This window comes from Cuculus canorus, chromosome 4 (genome assembly GCF_017976375.1).
Source record: "Cuculus canorus isolate bCucCan1 chromosome 4, bCucCan1.pri, whole genome shotgun sequence".
Lineage (NCBI taxonomy): Eukaryota > Metazoa > Chordata > Aves > Cuculiformes > Cuculidae > Cuculus > Cuculus canorus.
Window position 1 is genome coordinate 32,196,139 of NC_071404.1, and position 13,749 is coordinate 32,209,887.

General features: G+C 44.9%; 1 protein-coding gene across 6 annotated transcripts in view; it reads left to right on the forward strand.

The window, feature by feature from the left end:
- Positions 1-7,722: 7,722 nt before the first annotated feature.
- MICU3 (mitochondrial calcium uptake family member 3) overlaps positions 7,723-13,749 on the forward strand; it is a 53,288-nt gene continuing 47,261 nt past the window's right edge. For all 6 annotated transcript variants that reach the window (XM_054065108.1, XM_054065107.1, XM_054065112.1 and 3 more), the window contains exon 1: positions 7,723-7,960. In XM_054065108.1, coding sequence (XP_053921083.1) covers positions 7,745-7,960 — 216 coding nt within the window. In that variant the 5' untranslated portion in view covers positions 7,723-7,744. The remainder of the gene's footprint in view (positions 7,961-13,749) is intronic.

Here is a 13,749-nt window from a genome sequence, read left to right on the forward strand (position 1 = left end):
TAAAGAAATTGGCATAATCAGGGAGGTGTTTTCCCCTCTGCAAATTCTCCCTTGCGTTTAATTTATCATTAACGTGACATGAAAGTGATCTATAGCGTTTGGATATTGACACAATGTCTTGAAAACACAAATGAGCAGGGACAGATCCCTGGCTTGGGATAGATATTTTCAAAATCTGCAGAGATGAAGAAAGAGAGAGTGAGAGATGGAACATCTAATCCATCATCTTTGGAGGTTTGCATTGGGCCTGTAACCAAAGTCTGTGAGCATCACAAATTAGCAATAACATCATAGAATCATAGAATCACAGAATGACAGAATCATAGAATAGTTTGGGTTAGAAGGGACCTTAAAGATCAGCTAGTTCCAACCCCCTGCCATGGGCAGGGACACCTCCCACTAGATCAGGCTGCCCAAGGCCCCATCCAACCTGGCCCTGAACACCTCCAGGGATGGGGCAGCCACAGCTTCCATGAGAAACCTGTTCCCGTGCCTCACCACTCTCATCATGAAGAAATTCTTCCTTATATATAAATCTGCCCCTCTCCAGTTTATACCCATTGCCCCTCGTCCTGTCACTACAAGCTCTTGTAAAAAGTCCCTCCCCAGCTTTCCTGTAGGCCCCCTTCAGGTACTGGAAGGTCGCTATAAGGTCTCATTGGAGCCTTCTCTTCTCCAGGCTGATCAACTACAGAATGATCTCTGTTATCTTTCTACAGCATTTTGAATCCATTTAGGACTTTGCTGTACAGTCTCAGATGAGCATATGTATTTTTTTCAACCCCAAAGCAGAACGGTTCATGCATGCGAATATATTGGTAGAATATATATTCATTATCAGCAATGGTAAAACAGTGATATATTAAAACTAAAAGCTTGACTTTTGCCTTCTTTGCTGCTTTTTCTGTAATATCTAATGAATTTTAGGGCTCAAACTACATGACATCTTAGCATTGAAGATATGCAATGCAGTTCCTTGTCAATGTTAAAACACAGTGCTAGAGTATAAAATGCAAAGAACTTTCATAGTTCTTTCAAAAGTTTGAGGGAATCGCTTGGCAGTTTAAGGTTTCATTTAAACAAAAAAGTTGCAGAGAATCATGAAAGATTAGTTCTCCCGTCTTGCTCCATGGTCTTTTCAGTCACAGTCTAAATCCGAGAGATCAAATGGATTTGACTGCTTAGCTTTATTTGCTATGGAGAGTATAGGGCTAATTAATTGGCAGGTGCTTTAAAGCAGGTAATGCTACACCTTTTCATCACTGCAGTCCTAAGTACTGCCCCTGCGTGCACCTGAATTATAAAAAGGCTGCTTTAAAGCAAGTGATTTACTGTGGAGAGATTTAAAACTGAAAAAAAAAACCCTAACACTAAATACAATAATCAGATAAATCACCTCAGAAGAGAGTACAGGCGGACCTGCTCTGAAGGCAGATAGATGTTATATTATTTTACCTTTCAGATAACAAGAGCCTGTCATGTGGTGAGACCCAAAAATCCACCATAATCGAGATTTCAAAGCACATCTGTGTAAACATTATCACATCAGTGTAAAACATCAACCAATGAGCTTTCTCTTTGAACCAAATCTGCTTAATTGCAGTGCTAAATCAAAGAAATAGATCAAAGTTGAACAATCTATATGGCACCTATTTCTCAAGTAGCCTGTACACTGATTACTCAAATATACCTAAAACGTTTGAAACACATATCCAGTATTTTTATTGACATGACTGGTAAGTCAAGATCAAACTGTACTTAGTTCATCACAGCTGCTAAGTTGCAGGACATGTACTAGGATGGTACAACTAAACAGAGGAAGTATATTCCTCTAAGCCTGAAGATCACCTAGTACAGATAACATTGCTGGGTCCAAGCAGTACTCTCGGTGTCCTACAAACAGAAGCAGGCTTGTTTTGGTTAAATGGCAATACTGTTGTCAGTAGAGAAAGGTTTTCTTTAAAAAAAAAATATCCTCAGCCATTATACTGGAAAACCCTTATGGCTAAATCTTTCCTGGTATATAATGGAAACGTTTAAAGTAGAGCGGAATATATAATGTCGACCTTTTCCGAGTGGAGTCTTTAATGTCTGGGCACTAAACCGGTTATGCTGTTTTATAAAGCACCAGAAAAGCAACAAAAAGATAAGAATTTTTTTGGTGTTTGCACTAGTCATATGACAGGAAAAGATAACACTAAAGATTTTTTTTTTTTGCACCTTCTGAGACTATACCATGGGAAGTTAAATAATTTTGAAGAGTGTTTTTACAAGAGTACATAATTCAACTTAAAGTATACAGTACAATCTAATCAACTCTACATATACTTCCTAGAGACCACACTTTCAGTGTGGTTGAACAAATACATATGTGGTTGAGGTTTTATTTCCATAGCAAGCAGTTAGGGTTCTATAGTCAATATAATTGCTGTATATTTCTGAAGAGTAACATATTGTCATAGACAAAACCTGGTGGCTACCATGGGAGTGGAAAAAGCAATGGACTGAAACCTTTGATAGTCTATACGTACAGACGTGTATATAGACAGATCTACATACATATATATATATCATGTTGGTTAAAAAAAAAAGTTGTTAGCTGTAAAAATGTACGTCTTGCATTTTATTGCGCCTTTATTAACTTTAGAACTCCCTTACAACGGTGTTGTGCTAGCATAAAACTTTAATGATATAATAAAATATCGGGTAGGATGAAGGGGCGGCAGGGGCTGTGTTAATGAATATATGAAAAAGCAACCATGAGGTGGAACAAAGACCATCAAGTAGAACATAAAGGAATATGTTCAGTTGGACATAACTCTGTATCATGGTGATTTCCAGGTTCTTCCCAGATTTGGACAAGAAAACATGGTTGGCTGCTTTCAACAAGATAAGCAGAACATGCAGAAGTTACAGTGAGAGCCTTTCAGAGCACTGCAAGTCGGAGTAAAATACAGTGCATTCTTGTGCAGGATTTACCAGCAAGAAAAGAACAGAATAATTTTCAAGGCTCCATGTACAGGTCAGGTCATAATGTCATGCTCTAAAGCCTTTTAAATGCAATACATAGGGATGTTAAAAGCTTTCAGAATTTTTTCTTCTAAACTGACACAGTTAAAGGCATTTATACATGTGTACATACATGTAGATTGAGATCTATCTACCTATTTACAAAAACTCAGATGAAGGAAAAGTAATGTGGAAAAAAAAATTTCCTATAGAAAGGAAGTTCTACATTTCTTGCACCTTTGTTTTTTATTTCTTTCAATGAAGACAGAAATTCATAGGGCTTTTTAAAATTAATTATTTTATTGACAATTTTTTTGGATACACATGATTAACTCTTGCATAAGCAGAACGGAACAAAGAAGCTCAGTATGAGCATACTTTTACATTTACTTATGTCCAGTGAGAATGGACCTTTTCCAAATATATCAATATTCAAATGCTTCATTTGGCAGCTTTTACATTAGTTCTGTAAGTGATCACTGGGGGGAAGAAAAAAGCCCACCTTAATTTATTCTAAAATATCAGCAAAATTAATGTAAAAATCACAAAAAAAGCCTCGCTCAGAGGTATGCTGATAAAAAGATGAAGTCTCTTAGTTAATTTCTATTATTTCTGTCTTTAAAGAATCATAGAATCATTTAGGTACAAAAAGACCTTTAAGATCATGTAGTCCAACCATAAACCTAACACTGCCAAGTCCACCACTGAACCGTGTCCCTAAGTGCCACATCTACACATCCTTTAAATACCTCCAGGGATGGTGACTCAATCATTTCCCTGAACAGCTTGTTCCAATGCTTGACAAACCTTCTGGTGAAGAAATTTTTCCTAATATCCAATCTAAACCTCCTGTGGTGCAACCTTCTTTTCCTGTCACTTGTTACTTGGGAGAAGAGACCAACACACACCTTGCAACCTTGCAGGTAGTTGTAAAGAGCAATAAGGTCTTCCCTCAACCTCCCTTTCTCCAGACTAAACAACACAAGCTCCCTCATAACACTTGTGGTCCAGACCCTCACCAGCTTCATTGCTCTTCTCTGGACATGCTCCAGCATCTCAATGTCTTTCTTGCAGTGAGGGTCCCAAAACTGCATACAGTATTCAAGATGTGGCCTCACCAGTGCTGAGTACACGGGCACAATCACCTTCCTAGTCCTGCTGGCCACACTGTTTCTGATACAAGCCGGGATGCTACTCGCTTTCTTGGCTACCTGAGCATGCTGCTGGCTCATGTTCATCTGGCTGTGGACCTTTTTGACCAGACAGCTTTCCAGCCACTTTTCCCGAAGTCTGTAGCATTGCATAGGGGAATGAAGTCTAGGGATATACTTAAGGAATTAATTGGTTTGTGGTATTCTAACATATTGAAAGAAATGTAGTAGCTCTTATCATTTACCCTACATACCTGCCCTTCCAGACACATCTCTGCAGTAATCCAGCTTTGGATATGCTTACAGTTGTATCATCTGTCAGACTATCAGTTGACAAACATAGCCTCAGTTTTCCCTTGACACACTATCGTAACCACTGAAATGTTTCTTAGAAACTGAAAATGCACAAGTGCCTTAGACCTGTTGAAATGAGTTATAGTTTGTTTGTTTTCCAAAATCTTGTTTGTAATAGTATACAAAGCCAGAAAAGATATCGGATTAAAAATAAGTAAAACTAGCTGACAACTGGAAAGAACATATTTACATGAAGAAGAAAAAGACTGAGGCTGCACCTGTTCATTGGAAAAAACGTCATAAGGCAAGCTGCGGCTTGAAATGCCTGCAGCTTACAAAATGTCAATGTAGTGGAGGTGGCAGCTTTGTACCATGGAGAATGCTGCCCCATAAAATGCCTGACAAGGCCTACTGCTTATCAGCACCAGGTAAGGATGAGAGACCACTCCTATCTTTATAGAATAAGTGGTCTTTAGCTAGTGCTTGTTATGCTAAGGAGGCTGCATGCAGCCAAGAATATTTATCAGAGGAGAGGCTGCTGACATAGCAGGTGTCTGTGGTTTCCTGCTGAAAAGGCCTTGTAACACAAGGGTATAAAAGGGGAGATACTGTAGTCTGGGGTCACTTTGAAATGAAAGGAACAGTAAATATGCTTGAAATGGGAGCTGGGAGAATGTCTCTTTTCTGAGGACATGAGGTAGGGAGAGGTACTGGAAGGAGAGGTCAGATAGACCTGGGGAAGGCAGAAGTTTCCAACCTAATGGTATTTAGGGAACTAAATATTTAAATTGAGACCCAATACAGCCCTGTTTCAAATCACATTTATAAAAACTGTTCCTTGTGGGAACAAGTGCTGCCTATGGACACTTTATAGCGCTGTTCAAAAAATCATGGAACAGCCTGCCAGGCTATTCGTCAGCTTTCAATAAATTTTGAAATTGAAGATGTAATAACCCAAATGTTAGTATCATAGGTACTGCTATTTAATTTCAGTTTACCTGACATACTCCTCATGGTCCCAGTTTCAGCTGTGTATTGGGTAGGCACCGCAAGTTTGAAAAGCTTTAGAAATGGGTTGGGGCATTACTGGATTTTAACAGACTGATGATGTTGCAGCAAGCTTCATAGAATAGTTGGGGTTGAAAGGGACTTTAAATCACCTGGTTCCAACCCCCCCACCACAGGCAGGGACACGTCCCACTAGATCAGGCTGCCCAAGGCCCCATACAACCTAGCCTTGAACACCTCCAGGAATGGGGCAGCCACAACTTCCCTTGGCAACCTGTTCCAGTGCCTCACCGCCCTCATCGTGAAGAAGTTCCTCTTTATGTCTAGTCTAAACCTTCCCCTCTCCAGTTTATAGCTGTTGCCCCTTGTCCTATCACTACAAGACTTTGTAAAGAGCCCCTCTCCAGCTTTCCTGTAGGCCCCCTTCAGGTACTGGAAGTTCACTATAAGGTCTCCGCAGAGCCTTCTCTTCTCCAGCCTGAACAACCCCAACTCTCTTAGCCTGGCCTCATATGGGAGGTGCTCCAGCCCTAAGATCATTTTTGTAGCCCTCCTCTGGACCCTTTCCAACAGCTCCACATCCTTCTTATGTTGAGGATTCCAGAACTGGACACAATACTCCAGACAAAGTCTCACAAGAGAGGAATAGAGGGGAGGAATCACCTCCCTCGACCACAACTGGCCACGCTTCCTTTGATGCAGTCCAGGAAGCAGTTGGCATCCACCAAGTCCTTCACCGCAGAGCTGCTCTCAATCACATCAACCCCCATCCTGTATTGAAATCGGAGATTGCCCCAACCCACGCGTAGGACCTTGCACTCGGCCTTTTTGAATCTCATGAGGTTCACACAGGCCCACTTCTCCAGCTTGTCCAGGTCCTTCTGGATGACATCCCATCCTTGTGGTGTATCACCTGCACCACTCAGCTTGGTGTCATATGCAAACTTGCTGAGGGTGCCTCGATCTCACTGTCTGTATCGTTGATGAAGATGTTAAATAGCACTGGCCCCAGTACGGACCCCTGAGGGACACCACTTGTCATGGATCTGCATCTGGACATCTCTTATGCTAGTAAGGATAACTAGAATCAATGGATGCTTTTATTAAAACCTCGGCAGCGTAAGTGAATTACTTTGACACTGTAGCCATCTCCAAGCATTTAGGCAAATGCCTACGAGGCAAGCGGGAGAAGCTCCTCATTTCCTGAAGCCAGTGCTTCCAAGTTTCGCCAAACGCACCACGGGGGGGGTGTGGGCACAAGGCTCCTGCAAGAATCCTGTCCCTACACACTGCAGCTTCCACACAACATTCTTTGGCTTATACCATCCAGGTCATAGAAACACAGAATCACCAGGCTGGAAAAGACCTCTTGGATCATTGAGTCCGACCATTCCTATCTGCCACTAAAGCATGTCCCTGAGCACCTCGTCTACCCTTTTTTAAAATACCACCAGGGATGGGGACTCCACCACCTCCCTGAGCAGCCTCTGCCAGTGCCCAATGACCCTTACTGTGACAATTTTTTTCCTGATGTCAAGCCTGAACCTCCCCTGGTGCAGCTTGAGACCATTCCCCCTTGTCCTGTCTCCTGTCACTTGGGAGAAGAGCCCAGCTCCCTCCTCTCCACAACCTCCTTTCAGGTAGTTGTAGAGAGCAATAAGGTCTCCCCTCAGCCTCCTCCAGGCTAAACAGCCCCAGTTCCCTCAGCAGCTCCTCACAAGACTTGTTCTCCAGCCCCGTCACCAGCTTTGCTCTTCTTCTCTGGACACGCTCCAGAGCCTCAACGTTGTTCTTCCAGTGAGGGGCCCAGAACTGAACACAGTACTCAAGGTGCGGTCTCACCAGTGCCGAGTACAGAGGGAGAATAACCTGCTGGTCACGCCGTTTCTGATACAAGCCAAGATGCCATTGGCCTTCTTGGCCACCTGGGCACACTGCTGGCTCCTGACAGGTAGATGAGCTGCTTAAGGACATGCTCTAGTGGCAGATAGGAATGGTTGGACTCGATGATCTCAGAGGTGTTTTCCAACCTGGCAATTCTATGATTCTAACACCCCCAGGTCCTTCTCCTCCAGGCACCTTTCTAGCCACTCTTACCCCAGCCTGCAGCGCTGCGCGGGGCTGTCGTGCCCAAAGCGCAGGACGCCGCACTGGGTCCGTCCCCCCCGGCTCGTGCAGCAGCGGGCGCGCTGCGGGGCGGGGACCGGGGGCGCCTCTCTCTTCCCCTCCCCTTCACCGCTTCTCGCGAGGCTCCGCCGGGGGCTGGGGCGGAGCGGGCGGGCATGGCCGCCCTGCGCACCCTGCTGCGGTGGCGCCGCCGCTTGGGCTCCGCCGCGCAGCCGGGGCTGCGGCGGTGGCGGCGGGAGCTGGGCTGGGCGGCGGGGGCGGCTCTGGCCGGGTACGCGGGGTACCGGCTGTCGGAGCGGCGGCGGGAGCCCTCCCGGGAGCCGGGCGGGGCGCTGCTCCCCATCCCGGTGGCGGCCGCTGCCAAGGAGACGGTAGGTGTGAGCGCCGCGCCCCTCCCGCGGGGAGCCGGGCGGAGCCGCCGCTCCTGGGACTGCGGGCGCAGAGGTGACCCCGCGCGGGTGGGGACGGCTGCCAGTGCGCCCCTGGGAGAGAGGGGCTGCCACCGGTACTCCATGGGGAGAGAGGGGGGCTGCCACCGGTACTCCATGGGGAGAGAGAGGGGCTGCCACCGGTACTCCATGGGGAGAGAGGGGCTGCCACCGGTACTCCATGGGGAGAGAGAGGGGCTGCCACCGGTACTCCATGGAGAGAGAGAGGGGCTGCCACCGGTACTCCATGGAGAGAGAGAGGGGCTGCCACCGGTACTCCATGGAGAGAGAGAGGGGCTGCCACCGGTACTCCATGGGGAGAGAGAGGGGCTGCCACCGGTACTCCATGGGGAGAGAGAGGGGCTGCCACCGGTACTCCATGGGGAGAGAGGGGCTGCCACCGGTACTCCATGGGGAGAGAGGGGCTGCCACCGGTACTCCATGGGGAGAGAGAGGGGCTGCCACCGGTACTCCATGGGGAGAGAGGGGCTGTCACCGGTACTCCATGGGGAGAGAGAGGGGCTGCCACCGGTACTCCATGGGGAGAGAGGGGCTGTCACCGGTACTCCATGGGGAGGGAGAGGCTGCCACCCGTGTTCCATGTGGAAAGAGGGGCTGCCACTCCTGCACCATCGGGACAGCAGGGCTGCTGCCCGTGCTCCCCCGGGAGAGAGGAGCTGCGACCGCAGCTCCATCAGGGCAGAGGAGCTGCCGTCAGTACTCCCCTGGGAGAGAGGGGGTCCCACTGGTACTCCATGGGGAGAGTGGAGCTCCCACACATGCTCCATTGGGAGAGAGGGGCTTCCACTCCTGCTCCCCCGGGAGAGAGGGGCTCCCACCTGTGCTCCCCCGGGAGAGAGGGGCTCCCACCTGCACTCCATCGGGAGAGAGGGGCTCCCACCCCCCCCCCCGTGCTCTCCTGGGAGAGAGGGGCTCCCTCCCACACTCCATCAGGACAGAGGGGCTCCCACCCGTGCCTCTTCAGGAGAGAGGGACTCCTACCAGCGCTCCATTGGGAGACAAGGGCAGTCTCCCACCCCACGCCCTCCTGGGAGAAAGGGGCTCCCACCTGTGCTCCTCTTGGAGAGAGGGGCTCTCACCTCTGCTCCCCTGGGAGAGAGGGTCTCCCACGGGCGGTTTCTGGTGAGCGACAAGCACGGTCACACCTTTGCCGCACCTGGAAGCACCAGCAGAGTGGATCTTGCTCTGTTTGTTGTCTCTGGTGCTGCGCGTATCAAATATTTCTTTTTGTTTGTTAGAAACTATTGTTTTGCAAATGGAACCGCTTCTGATGGTGAAAAACCCTTGTCCGTCTTTTTTATATTTAGGGCTGTTATCTTTTTAATATAAAATCTTGCGTGCAGTCAGAAGTTTATGCAGAGTAAATGGTAGCATAGCACATGGTACACATAAGTAACACTTCAGATGGACTTGGTCAGGCATTGGAACAGGTTGCCCAGGGAAGTTGTGGCTGCCCCATCCCTGGAGGTGTTCAAGGCCAGGTTGGATGGCGCCTTGGGCAGCCTGATCTAGTGGGACGTGTCTCTGCCCATCACAGGGGGTTGGAACTGGATAATCTTTAAGGTCCCTTCCAACCCAAACTATTCTATGATTCTAATTTGGTGAAAACATTAGTATCTTTTTAATATAAAATCTTCTGTGGAGTGAAAAGTTTATGCAGAGCTTCATAATAAGTGGTAGCATAGCACATGGTGCACGTACGTAACACTTCAGATGGACTAATTCAGCGAAAGCATTGGTTGCCTAATCATGGCTGACAAAAACAGGCAATGTGAACGTGGAAAATGAAGTTTCCTGTGATAGGGAGAAACTCCTGCACAGATCCATGTGTAACACATGGTAATGATGCTGGGATGGGATGTCATTAAAAAATTGTGTGTTTCCAGAAAATGTCAAGAGCGATGATGAGGTGGTTTGTCAATACAGTAACTGCTAAGATGGGAAATCAGCGGTGCAAACTGCTTTCTGTAGATCAATTTTTATCTTTTAATGCGTTTGGGAAAAGGATCTATATTTTTGCAGTGGAAGCCCTGGGCTTATGTATGGATGTTTTTAGCCCTTTTGGCATGACTGTTAGCCAAAAAGCAGATTATGTTGGCAGCACCCTTTACGAAGGGAAGTTAAACCAGCTCTTTTAGATTATTCATGTATTTGTTTTCTTGAGTTTGTTACTGTGACAGAGAGGACCAAAGACAAACTTGCAGCATTTCATACTATTTTGATTTGATAGGACTTTACATTGGTTTACTTACCCAGTCTTAATTCTCAGCCTTCTTTCAAGGGAAACATGACTGCTACAACCTTCTAAAAGTCCCCCACAGTGGGATGAGGGAGAGAATCAGAAGAGTAGAAGTGAGAAAACTGGTGGGTTGAGATGAAGACAGCATAGTAGGTAAAGCAAAAGCCTCATGAGGAAGCAAAGGAAGACAAGGAATTCATTCACTACTTCCTATCAGCAGGCAGGTGTTCAGAATATCACCCCCAGCTTCCTCCTCCTTCCTCAAAATTGTCGAGCACAATATCATATGTATGGGAAATCCCTTTGGTCTGTTGGGGTCAACTGTCTCAGCTGTGTCCCCTCCCAGCTTTTTCCACTGTCCCACCTACTTGCTGGTGGGACAGTGTGAGATCAAGCAGTGTCTAAAACATCACAGTGCTATCAACACTGTCTTGGTCACAAATCTAAAACATTGCACCATACCAGCTAGTTAACTGTCCCAGCCAAAAGCAGTGCACATATCTATTCTTGAATTCCCACATCTTCCTTATTTCTTTGGAATAATTTTTTTAGAAGTGTAATAAGCGAAATGGCCTTCTTGTTTCATCTAGGCAGCTTCAGCAAGACAGCAGGATAGGTTTCTGGTTCCCCTAAATATTAAAATAGTAGAGTTAGCTTAGTTTGTCTTGACTTGCACAAAAAAAGCTTTCTTCTTGCAGGTCACCTGCTTCCAGTTAATGTTCATATAGCCCGTGAAAGTATCTTGAGAGTCGTGCTGGGCCCAGTTAGTATCCCTGCAGGTTACTTTTCTTCAGATTGTATCAGTAAGTCCAGATAATGCTTGACAGTAGTGGTGGAGTGTTTAAGAATATAAGGTTGATGCTGAGTTGCTTTATCCTGCTCCTGGCATCTTCTATTTGCTGATGCTCTAGTATATATGGAAAACAGTAAGTTTTAAAAGGGTTTTTAGGTTCTAGTACTGACAATTACGTAGATGTTGATGGGACTTCCCCATTATTGGCCAGTTCAGAAATGAAGTATGAAAGTAACTGAAACAGTGTTTGGGCCTCCTAGAGGAACAGCGTCAGAATGATCTGCAGATCTCTCTTCCTGCTCTGTGCAACTTACGGTATGATGAGCAACAGAATTGTGATTTATGTGCAGGTGAATAAAACGTTGCTGTTTTCTAGATGTCAAGTAGGATACGATACGTGTCACTAGCGTGGGGTCAGCAGTGTAACTGACTTTCTAAACAGACAAATCTCGTGTGGTCAGTACCAAAAAAATACCTGCTTGACAAAGCATATCATTGGAGGTGTTCCGGTAGAGGGTAAGATTTCTTACCAAAGCAGCATGAACCTATGCTCCTTACAGGAAAGCTAGATGGCTTTCTGAGAATGATTCCAGTCTGGAGGACAAGGGGCGTTTATGTGGTTGCCTGGAGCAAAATCTTGCATGCTATAATAAAGCAGCAGTTATGCTGTTGAATTTATTACCAGTGTCTACAAAGCCTTACACTTAATTCCAGGGTTGCTGCTGACTAATATTTCAGACCCAGATTAAAATTCTGCACTCAGAGCTGCTGGTTTTGTGTCTGAAAGTTTTAGTGAAGACTGGGAGAGCTGTACTAACCGACAGCTCCTTTATTGTTTAGGAGATGCTTAGGCTGAGCAAGATGCTCTTTGAAAGAACTGTTGTTTTGTTTCTCTGTCCTGATGACTGAGAACAGGATTGACCCAAAAGAGGCCTGATCCAACATACTACTTATGAATTATCTACCTTGTTGGAACAGCTGTGTTATCGTGGGGTTTTTTTTTTCAGAGAAACATAACAATTTCACAAAAACATAATCCAGTGTCAGAATTCCTCAGAAGAATTAATATTTGTCTCCTAGTTCCTTGTTTCCATGTTCCTTATTTCCAAAATCCCTGTGTTATTTGTAAAGCTTATTAAAATGATCTCAAAAATACTAGTGATGCCTCTTTGCACTCCAGAGAGACCTCTTCTGTAATCATGTTGTCATTGTGTAGAGGTACTGAACTCCAGGTATCTATTTTTAGGAAATATTATGTGACAGTCACTTCATCCAGAAGGGATTTATGAATTATAAGGGGGCAGGGGGAGACAGACACAGCGTATATACTTTAACACGTTTCTTGAAGGCACAGTAATTTTCAGGAGTAGGAAGCTGCATACTTTGGATATTTCTGGAGGTTTGTTTTTTTTTCCCTAGTACCTCAACAGTATTGTCAAACTCTCTCTTTGTGAAAATACTCAAAAGGTCAAGTTTATTTGTAGCAGCGCATTTCTAAGTGGATTACGTCATGTGTTTCCATCTCTGTGAAATGAAGAATAAGACTTTAACTCCAGAAAGTATGGCAAACTCCCTAGGGAGGAGACTGTCCTGCCTGCTCAAAGAAGATGCCATTCCCAGAGATATGTAAAGCATCATTTTTACAAGAAGGATTCATAGCTAACCGTTTTTTCACAAACATTCTGCATTTCATGTCATAGGTCTATTGCCAAATGTAGGAAGATGGTTTGGTCTTTGGCTGATGACATATGAAGCTCTTCAATGTCATCATCTTGGGAAGGATACTGCTTGCCAGCCAGCTGTAGTAAGAGCCATGACGAAGGAAAAGAGAGGTCTACCTCTCAGCATCAACTTGTGTTCCTCAAGGTGTTAGAAAGAGGTGATACATGTTTGGGACAGATAAATCTGGCTACTAATGTGCTTTAGTCTTGTGTGCACTGAAGCATGTGGACAGGTATAGAAGGATGTACACACTGACTAAAGTTTCTCGAGGGGGTTAAGTGACTTCCATGTGAAACTAATGTAAGAAGGACTGTTGGAGAATATTTTAGTGTAATAGTTATTTTGGAAGATTTCTGGAATAGCTGTGCTTACAGGTAAACAGTGTTACCCTACGGATTTCCTGTAATAGAATTGTATTTGAACAGAGCCCTTTTTACAGTAATTTAAACACATTCCAGCTTCCTATGCTTGTAAATATTTTAAAATAAGAGTGTCCTTGTGTCAGTGAAGTGGGATCAACTAACAGAATTGTTGGCTGTACTACATTTAAGTAGTCTGCTAGAAATATAACTTCAGTAAGCATCAAAACAGTTTTGTCTGCTTTGGGATTTTCCCACACTGGGAACTTGACGTTTAACCTTTTGGCCACCCAGCATGAAAACAAAATTGTGCTACTTTTATCTACATGGGAGCGTATTAAATAAGCCTGAAGTCAAATATAAACGAAGGAAGTAAGGAACAACATTGCTTTGAAAACCTTTTTATTTTAATAATTTGCACAGATTCTCATTGATGGAAGACAGATTACTTTGCAAGCAAAAATTCAAAGAAACTCACTCACTTGAAATAAAGTAGTTAAGATTAAACTACTATAACAATATTTGATTTGACTACAAGCAAAAGATACTCTTGGTATTGAATGTTGGCGCCTTCACCAAAATAGTCTCACCTTTATCT